At 36.9% G+C, this 10,323-nt stretch overlaps 1 protein-coding gene across 3 annotated transcripts; it reads left to right on the plus strand.

Annotated features, from left to right (window-relative positions):
* Positions 1-226: 226 nt before the first annotated feature.
* Positions 227-10,037, plus strand: LOC147515599 (uncharacterized). 3 transcript variants are annotated; one of them, XM_086588498.1, is made up of 6 exons: positions 227-556; positions 7,700-7,964; positions 8,141-8,177; positions 8,277-8,382; positions 9,074-9,184; positions 9,605-10,037. In XM_086588498.1, the coding sequence occupies exons 1-6, from the start codon at positions 422-424 to the stop codon at positions 9,719-9,721; spliced, it is 771 nt and encodes a 256-aa protein (XP_086444624.1). In that variant the 5' UTR covers positions 227-421; the 3' UTR covers positions 9,722-10,037. The 3 variants fall into 3 exon arrangements, with proteins under 3 accessions (XP_086444624.1, XP_086444626.1, XP_086444627.1); XM_086588500.1 differs by having other exon boundaries at positions 241-556; positions 9,650-10,037; XM_086588501.1 differs by having other exon boundaries at positions 287-556; positions 9,314-9,901.
* The last annotated feature ends 286 nt before the right edge of the window (positions 10,038-10,323 follow it).

The raw sequence follows: 10,323 nt of genomic DNA on the forward strand, positions 1-10,323 counted from the left end.
AAAATGGAGCGATATGGTGAGGAGAGAGAATATGCGCGAGCTTTTATATATATATATATAGATTGTGATAACCATTATATCGTATACGGTTTAAATATATTAAATATTTTTATCTCAGTATACCAAAAAAATGAAATATATCAAAAATATTTCAGATATATCAGTGATATTTTGAGCCTTGGTCTGGTCCCTACTAATTTGTGTACTTATTAGTAGCGACATCTTCAGATACAGGCATTTATTTTTGACGAGCAACATCTACAATAATAATGACCTCTACTGACTAACTACCTTATTATCGGGGGTGAGATGTGCATACGTCCACATAAATTGGACACCTCTCGTTTCTCTTTCATTACTTTGTCTGAGCTCCCACAAGTCCACAACCAGTCAACCTATTCAAAGAGATAGAAAGAAAGAAATGGAGAATGCTACTACTAACAAAGAAGATGTTAAGTGTTCAACAACTAGTTGCATCAACGGCAGAAATGAACTGGAGCAGCGCAAGTTGGGTCTCATGAGAGCTTGTGTTGAGAAACAGGATCCCACTTCAAAGGTCGATCACTCTCTTATCTGTTATCATTCACGTTCACTATAAACAACTAACACTGATGACTGATATATAGCATATACTGATATACGTATATTTTTGTTAGAGTGATTGCATTCTAGGAAAGTGAATTGTTGGATTTGGGACTTGTACTGGTTTTGTAGTTTACAAAGTAAAGTTATAGTTAGTGGGTCCCGTTATTGGCACCGAACTTTTTATGGATTCATCAACCGAACTTGATAATATTATTAGTTAAGCATGCCGGCCTTTCGTGTCCCAACTACACCCAACACAGCCTACTTTTTTCCATTCTTGTACTTATTCTTTTTCCCAGGGGGTTATGTCGAACGACTCATTTCTGAAGTTTCATACGTGAGTTCCGTGATATTGTAACTTAACATATCAGTATATGTGTCCACCACCAAGATTGTGTACATGGTGTCATGGTATGTTAGGGGAGTTCCATTGGTTCGGCGGTCCCATGTATAGGATTTTATCTTTATGACTATATGACAGAATTGTTAGGAATATACAATTTAATTGTACTTATTTTGTTGTGAATAACTAAAGCGGAAACAATGATATTCACTACAGGAAAGAATCAACTCTACACAAGGATTGATTCTTCTTTCAAGATAAGACTTCAACATCCTCCAAGTACTATCCCAACACTTCTCAATATCAGCTAACAACTAACAAGTATATAAAGTAAAGAGACTAATGTAAAATAGAACAAACCACAAGACACGGATATAACGTGGTTCGGCAATGTGCCTACATCCACCAGCGAGATCCAAGCTTTACTAAATACACAAAGTAACATATACAAGAGCTCTCAATTCACTCACAAAGAATGAACACTAAAACACTCACTTAGAATGCACTTTTCAATGTTTGTCTCTGTTCTAGTTGGGTTAGGTTAAGTTGAATAGAAAACCTAATTTCTGTTTTTATACTAGACCGAAAAAATCGATGTGTCTGTGAATGGGTCCGAGCGCGAGTCACACCTTGCCCTAGGCATAGGTGAGCGCGAGCGCGCCTAATAAAATTTGTACACAAAAGTCTAGTAACTTTTCTTTCGCTCAACCCAAAATTTGGCTAAGTACAAATCCTCTAAGGGAGCGCGTGTCGCGCTGTGCTCCAAGCCAACTAGGGCACGAGTCGCACTTTACAAGAAAAAATGCAAACAACTATTTTTCTCTACATTCTCCACCTCGGTGAGGTTTTAACACATAAAACCAAGCCGAACACATCCATCAAGAAGCGCTAGTCTTCAAATCATATCCCGAACTCACCGTCAACCGCCCCGAAGAGCCATGCCCACAAAGGGCTCTAATCAAATATGTAGGATTTGGAGCAAGTCCAAACAGTATTGGAACTTAACTCTGGTGACAACTTTCGTCAGCATATCAGCAGGATGGTCATGGGTGCCCACTTTCTCAAGTACTACATCACCATCCTCAACTACATCCCGCACAAAATGATAACGGACATCAATACGCTTGGTCCGAGCATGATGAACTTGGTTCTTCGCCAAATGAATAATACTCTGACTATCACAATACAAAACAATACTGTTCTGCTCAATACCCATATCATCTAGACACCACTGAATATCTCCAATGTCTACAATCTTCAAGACGCCACTGTTACCCATCTTTACCTCACCAAATTCACCACAGCTGTAGGTAGTGAAGATGCAGTGTGACAAGATAGGATGCTCCTGTATCTATCACCCACTCTGTATTCTGGCATGAGGTACTAGCAAAGCACTTACCACAATCTGACACAATTTCCACTAGATCATCGTCTACTAGTGCGGTAGTATCTCGGCCTGTGTTTGCGTTCCTCTTTACTATGTCTTCATGTACACCGTTATTCTTCTCATCCTTTTTCAGTGTTCTACACTCATACTTGAATTGACCTTTGGTGACACAATAGTAACATTGTCTCTCTGCCTTAGGAGTTCTAGTTTTACCCCTAGATTTGCTTCTGTCATCACCTCTAGAATGAGATGGTTTTCTGCTCTTACCTCTCCCCCGCTTATCTGTGACAAGGATCTCTGAGTAAGAGTAGCTGCTTCGTGGACCCTTTATTGTCTCCTCATTCAACAATGCCCCGGTAGCCATCTCTATGGACATGATTCCATCCTTAGCAGCTCCGTTTAGAGAAACTGCTAAAGTCTCCTAACTGTCGGGTAGAGAGTTTAATAGTAACAAAGCCTTAATTTCGTCACTCATATCAATCTTCATCAAGTGCAACTGATTAATGGTATTCTGTTCTTTATTAAGATGCTCATACATTGAAGAACCTTCTTTGTACTTCGTGTTAGCAAACTTCTTAATGAGTAGCACTTTGTTTCCGGCCAACTTCCTTTTATAGAGGTCTTCGAGTTTTTTCTACAAACCAAAAGCGGTAGTCTCTTTGGATATATGATGAAAGACACTGTCATCTATCCACTGTCGAATGTACCCAATTGTTTTTCTGTCAAGCTTGCTCTACTCAACCGCAACAATTGCGTCTGGTTTTACTTCTCCATTCTCAATGGGTTGTGCCAAGTCTTTGCAATAGAACAAGTCTTTCATCTTGACTTTCTAAATAATGTAGTTAGCTCTATTCAGACTAGTCATGCGAGTGTTTACAGAATTGTCTATCTCTACAAGCTATTTAAACTCAAACCTCCTCTTAGAAAAAAAATTCAAACACCTTCTAGGCAAGGTTTGGATAACAACTTTGTTGGGTTTAATCCAACCTGGCTCTGATATCACTTGTTAGGGAAAACGATACCAATCGATCCCCACTAAAATAGCTTGTATTTGGACAATATACTACTCCAATAAAAATTTTAATCTTTCACTACAACCAACAACCACAATCCTAATCTATGAATATAACTATCACAAACAAGCAATAGAAATATAAAGCAAGTAAAACATACCACAACACAAAGATGTACCGTGGTTCGGCCAATGATGCTTACTTCCACAAGAGCTAATCCTTTTATAAGTATGTGAAGAAAGATTACAATCACTCCTCTCAAGTCTCTCCATCTTACTAGATCACTCCTCTTTCCTTACAAGTTTTTTTCTTTGCAAGGGTTTTTTCTCAATTTTATTTGCTCTCAAAATTGGGTTTCTATGCAAGACTTGGTTTTCCAAAACCTAATTTTTGTTTTTATAGTAAACTGCAATTTCGCGGTTATTGTAGAAAAATAGAAATTGACAAGTTTAGGCATAAAGCTTGGTAGCGTGAAAGCTTATGCCTAAAAAAAAAAATAGCGGCCTCAAAGGCCAATTCGGTGGCGGCGCCTTCTTATTTTTCCATCCAAACTTCCAGTAGATATGTTTCGTGAGAGGCTGAAAAAAAAACTATCTTCTTTTTCACGGCAAGGGCGTAGGCGCGCCTTGGTCACGACCATTCTGAGCACGTGCGCGCTCAAACTTCTTCACACGAACAGTACCAGTTTCTCTCCTCTTCCTCATCCTTGGAGGATTTGTACTTAGCTAACTAGGGCACGAGTCGCGCCTTACAAGAAAAAACACAAACAACCCTTTTTCTCTGCATACTCTTTACCAATTACCAAACCATACAAACATTTTGTCTTGTAAGTGTTTTGTATTTCTTACTTAAATCCAAGCCTAGTGTAGATACACTATGTCCTTAAGACAGATTTTTTCCCTCACAGTGCTTGAAGGTTGATGGGAAACTGTCTCCCAAGATAGAACGGATTTCCTTCTATAAAAAGCTAGTACTTCAATTTTATAGAATTAAGCGAACACAACATAGTATTTGACTAAGAACAGAGAGAGAAGAGAAATATTAGAAATGTGTGATCTGGTGTGTCTTTCTTTCCAAATTCATCCACTATTTATAGGTGAGAAGTGCCTTTTTGAAACAACACAGTGACTCTTTGGAAAAGTTAGGCACCTCTTTGAAAAAGCCCATGTTTCGAAAGAACGCACCATTTTTGGCATATAACATTGTTCCGAACCAATGCCTATTTTGAAAAGTCGCACCTTTTCGGCATAAAGCATTATTTAGAACCAGTGTCTATTTCGAAAGGTCGCACCTTTTCGGCATAATGCACTGTTTCGAACTAGTGCACCCTTTCAAAAAGGTTTTTCTCTCTTTCTTTACGTACTATTTCAAGGGAAACCCATTTTATCTCAAGTGGGGTAACTTGGGAGACAAATTACTCATTCATATCTCAATGGATTTGTGCAAATCCATTTTTCTAACAATCCCCCAAATGAATGAAGATTTGGCTTCTTCTATCATAAACATCGGATTTCTGTTCTTTTACAAATGAAAAGATACCGCATCAGGTCAAGTAGCATGGGAGGCCTTGAACTTGCCTTAGTGAAAGACGATATGATTTAATTGGACGATCAATAGACTTCAATTAATGTCTTTGAACTGTCAGCCATTTGTATAAACTTAGACAATTATCTTCATGCAGTACCTTTTCGAATACTATTGGTTCTCACGTTTGTGTTCATTGTGGCTTTGAAGTCTTGAACACTTTTTGGTTTTAGATAGTGCTTTTAAAACATTTGCTTTTAAAATTCTCATAGAAGTTGCCCCACTTCGCACTAACATAGGTAATTTCTATAAAGAGTATCCTGCAATACTTCACTTGGATAACATAACTTTTCAAGATATAGTAAATCATTAAAAGCTTTACTTATCCTGGGTCTCGCGACAGCTATGCACTGTCTTATATAGGAATGGGTTAGAGTATAGTATTACTCTCTAGCGCTTACTGAGTCACAAACATAATTCAGTTAGCCCTTTGAACCTAGATATTGGGATCTCCAGTCAACTAGGTTGGTTTTTCCATTATGAGAACTCTTGGTTGATTATCTCAAAGGCTTTAATTCCATTCCCCTTGATAATTTTTCCACTTGCTCTCTTGTTAAATCTTTTGTAAGCGGATTCTCAATGTTATCTTTTGACCTTACATAGTCGATTCAAATAACTCCATTTGAAAGCAATTGTCTAACGGTGTTATGTCTACGATGGATGTGTCGAGACTTTCCGTTATACATGCTACTCTGTGCTCTACCAATAGTAGAATGGCTGTCATAGTGTATACACACTGCTGGCACAGGTTTAGCCTAGTTTGGAATATTCTCTAAGAAATTTCAAAACCACTCTACTTCTTCTCTAACTTTGTCCAACGCTATGAATTCTGATTCCATAATATACCTTGCTATGCACATTTGCTTTAAGGTTTTCCTTGAAATTTATGCATTTCTCATAGAGTAAAACACCACATTTGATGTCTTTTGAGTAATGCTTCAACAAATTTCTAATTTTGAATTGATTAATTCAAGGAGATACATAACCCCCCACATTTTTCCAATTTATCATGACAAAGCCAATAAATTGGAAAACCATTTATATTTTATTAGTGCTAATCCAAGCCAGAGAAAAACAGTGGTCGTTTGTCGTGCCTTTTCAAGGATTACAGTTGCGATGTTCTAAACAGTGCATGAATCTATGTAACCACCACTTTTGCCACATATCAATCTTTTGACCACCGCTTCTCAACGGAACGTGAACAAAACACTTCAAGATTGTTAGTATATTAACAATAAGTATAACCAAAAGGAATTCAACAAAATTAATTCAAGACAAGGAATCTGTCTTAAGTTTTTAGGAATATACAACTTAATTGTACTTACTCTTTACCAATTACCAAACCATACAAACTTTTTGTCTTATAAGTATCTTGTACTTCTTAGTTAAATCTGAGCCTAGTGTAGATGCACTATGTTCTTAAGACAAATTTTTTTTCTCACGGTGCTTGAAGGTTGATGGGAAACTGTCTCCCAAGATAGAATGAATTTTCTTCTATAAAAAGCTAGCACTTCAATTCTATAGAATTAGCGAACACAACATAATATTTGACTAAGAAGAGAGAGAGAAGAGAAATATTAGAAATGTGTGATCTGGTGTCTGATTTGGTGTGCCTTTCTTTCCAATTTTTTTTTATTTTATTGGCAAGCCTGTTTTAAACGAGATCAGTAACTCTTTGATGCTAGTGGGGTTCGAACCCCTTTGGTATCATCACCCAAAGATTTTACCGACTTTGCTAGTCGGCACCTGCTTTCTTTCCAAATTTATCAACTATTTATAGGTGAGAAGTACTTTTTTGAAACAGCACAGTGACTCTTTGAAAAAGTTAGGCACCTCTTTGAAAAGTCATATGTTTCGAAAGGACGCACCATTTTGGCATAAAATACTATTTCGAACCACTGCCTATTTCGAAAAGTCACACTTTTTCGGCATAAAACACTATTTCGAACCAGTGCCTATTTCAAAAGGTTGTACCTTTTGAGCATAACGCACTGTTTCGAATCAGTGCACCATTTTGAAAAGGTTTTTCTCTCTTTATGTACTGTTTCAAGTAAAACTCATTTCATCTCAAGTGGAATAACTTGGGAGACAAATTACTCATTAATATCTTAATGGATTTGTGCAAATCTATTTTTCTAACAAGAACCAATCATTCGGCAAATTTTTGGCACAGGAATCTGATTTCTACATGGCCATGGGAGGTGATTGTTTCAGCTAATATAGTAGATGACTCTTATGTACGTCTTGTACTCCAGATTATAAGAGCAGGATATATAGTAGGCGACCTAAGATGATCATCAATACATGATTGTTTGTATTTCCCTACAAGGAAGAGTAAGACCCTTAAGTCAGTCAAGGAATTGGTGCATAATTAGTCAGATATCAAGACCTCAGCCCAAATGCCAATGCCCGAAGATGCTACTATACACCTTTAGGTACACTCGGTCAAGTGAAAAGCATGTCTAGCCTTTAGTAGCTTAATAGTATTCAGTTATGTCCACAGACAGCAATTATCTGGAGCTTCCAAAATTCATGAGAATTTTGATTTTGATTTTTCAAGTTTATTCCAAGGAAGATGCACCAAAATATAGTCCAGCACACTCTTACCCTTGGAAGTTCTGAATTGGTGATGGAAAAACTTTTGGAAGAGGAAAACATGACACTAAAGAACGAGGCATACATGATAATAAGGACCTTTCTCTTACAAATCATATATGACATTTAGTGCAATTACTTTGGTTAGGGTCATTTCATTTAGTTTATGTGAATGGTTTATATATTGTATAGGAAGTAGATGATTTGATGCTGAGAAGGTTCCTGCGTGCTCGTGACCTAGATATTGAGAAGGCGTCTTCTTTCTTCTTGAAGTACCTAAAGTGGAGACGTGAGTTTCTCCCCAATGGCTCTATTTTGGAGTCGCAAATTTCGCATGATCTAGCCCACAAGAAACTTTTCCTGCAAGGAATGGACAGAAATAGGCGCCCCATAATGGTTGTCTTTGGTGGAAAACATTTTCCTAACAAAGGGAAAGGAGGGCTGGACGAGTTCAAGAGTACGTTCTTCTTATTATCAAGGCTAATTGGTTTGATATCACAGTCTCGGTATTGAACTGTACATCCATCAGTTCTGTTAGGTTCCATTCAGTGTGGGCTACATGATTTGGAGATTTTATCTACGTAGACAGAAATCAGCTTCATTTAGCTAAGTTATACTCCTTTGTCTTTGCAGGATTTGTGGTATATACTCTTGAAAAAATATGTTTGAGGTAACTCATTATATCTCAGTATACTAATCACGACAGGTCGTCTTATCAGTTTTCTTATATATTTGAATTATACCTTGATGTTATATATGGATCTTGCAGGATGCCAAGCGGACAAGAAAAATTCATCGTCATCGCAGATCTTCAAGGATGGGGATACTCAAATTGTGATATCCGTGGATATTTAGGAGCTCTATCTATCTTACAGGTTTCTTTCTTCACCAAAAAGAACTAAATATATTGGTTTTAGACTAGTTTATAAAATTAGTCTTATAATCGAAATAATGTACTCACCTTAACTCAACTGGTTATAATGTAACTCACTTGAAGGTAAGGACTCAGCCAAGTTATTGTCATCCACATGACAACATCTTCATGTCGTCCTTATCTTAAATATCAACAGGGATGTACCCTAAATTCAGATATGAAGATAAGGCTTATACTATGCAAAGTTGTGTAACCACCTAGAGCTAATTATCAGGCTCTGTAGTCATCGGATTACCATATTTTCTATTATGATTTCCATGAATTTACATATTTAGTAACTAGATGTCTAGATGTAGACGAAGAAAAACAATGAGGACAGCAGGTCGTGTGGCACATTCATATTAATCAAATAAATCCAATCCTACTGAAGTCAACAAAATATCCGCAGCATCAATACCATCCTTCATACGTGGAGTTATCATTTCAATTACAACCATTTGTTAGGGTCTGTCATGTGCAATATTTCCTTTTCTTTCCCGAACAGGTGTTGTTGATGGCTACTGCATTATATTTGCTGTTTGATATAATGGACTACTCTGTTACAATTCACAGTATAAGCTTGTTTATTGTATTTCTTCCAATTTGCTTACAGCATTATTAGTCATTTTATGCTAAAGCATATTATTTGGCAGGACTGCTACCCAGAAAGGCTTGGCAAATTGCTTCTAGTCCACGTGCCTTACATTTTCATGACAGCATGGAAGATAATTTATCCATTTATCGACAACCATACAAGGAAAAAGGTAAGTTTTAAGCTCTTATCTACATCTATTCAAGATTTCATTTATTCTGAATTAGAAAAAGAGACCTCCTGGGCCTCTGCTCCAAACACCAAATACTGATTCTGAGGATCGCTGTGATGTGTATTCCAGAGTATTGACTTCATATGATGTCAAATACGGATGGTGTATTTTTTCGTCGTGTAAAAGTTGTAGGGATTGGATCCTTTGCTCTTTGGTTCAAACTTCAGACTACGTGGTTAGAGGTGCAGGTGCTTCTTGGGTAGCTTGAGAGAGGCTATTGGCTAGGCGCCAAACAAAACGGTTGTACCAAGCACACTTGACTGCATAAAAAATTCAAGCAAATAGCCAACCAGTACTAACTTTTACTATAGTGCTCAGAATCATAGAATTTTCTTATATGTTCATATACGTTCTCTGTAGATTGCTTTTGTGGATAACAAAACGTTGACATCAACACTGCTTCAGGACATTGATGAAAGTCAGCTCCCGGAGATATATGGAGGAAAACAACGATTAGTGCCGATTGAAAACAGCTAATTTAGCCAATTTCGATGATTCCCCTTGTTCGTTAATATATAAAGTTTTATAATATAAGTAGAATAAAAGTTTAAGTTTAAGTTAGTTATGTTTGACCTTAAAAGACTGCCTGCTACTTTTGCCATTGTTGTATTGTCATATATGCTAATTAATCTCAGGTTTATCTTCTTGAGTGTCAAATGTACTCCAAAATGAGTGCCATTGTTGTATTGTTATATATGCTAATTAATCTCAGGTTTTTTGTCTTGAGTGTCAAATGTACTCCAAAATGAGTTTGTAACTGTCTATGAAATTGAATTGGTGTGCTTTTGATCAAGATTCTTCATATTCATTGGTATATTTTCTTCGGACGTGGATTGAGATGGCTTAATTCTGTATTTCATGCAAGTTACACCTTGCAAACCTCATGGAAGACAAGTGTGTATTACTTTGTCTAAAGTATATTGGAGAGCTAGGTCTCACAATTGTACATGCTTTATCTTAAACTGCCCGTTTACGGACATATTACATAGTGTCTTGAGCAGTTTATATAATGTCATGCACATCTTTATAGTGTCTTGAGCAGTTTATATAATGTCATGCACATCTTATATAATGTTATA

The sequence above is a fragment of the Coptis chinensis genome, chromosome 2 (genome assembly GCF_015680905.1).
Source record: "Coptis chinensis isolate HL-2020 chromosome 2, ASM1568090v1, whole genome shotgun sequence".
Taxonomy (NCBI): domain Eukaryota; kingdom Viridiplantae; phylum Streptophyta; class Magnoliopsida; order Ranunculales; family Ranunculaceae; genus Coptis; species Coptis chinensis.

What these genes read in the sequence shown, in the direction of transcription:
- LOC147515599 (XM_086588498.1), top strand. Translation starts at nt 422, where the DNA reads ATGGAGAATGCTACTACTAACAAAGAAGATGTTAAGTGTTCAACAACT. An exon ending in AACAGGATCCCACTTCAAAG is followed by an intron (nt 557 to 7,699) that starts GTCGATCACTCT and finishes TATATTGTATAG; the next exon opens with GAAGTAGATGATTTGATGCT. An exon ending in CTTGAAAAAATATGTTTGAG is followed by an intron (nt 8,178 to 8,276) that starts GTAACTCATTAT and finishes TGGATCTTGCAG; the next exon opens with GATGCCAAGCGGACAAGAAA.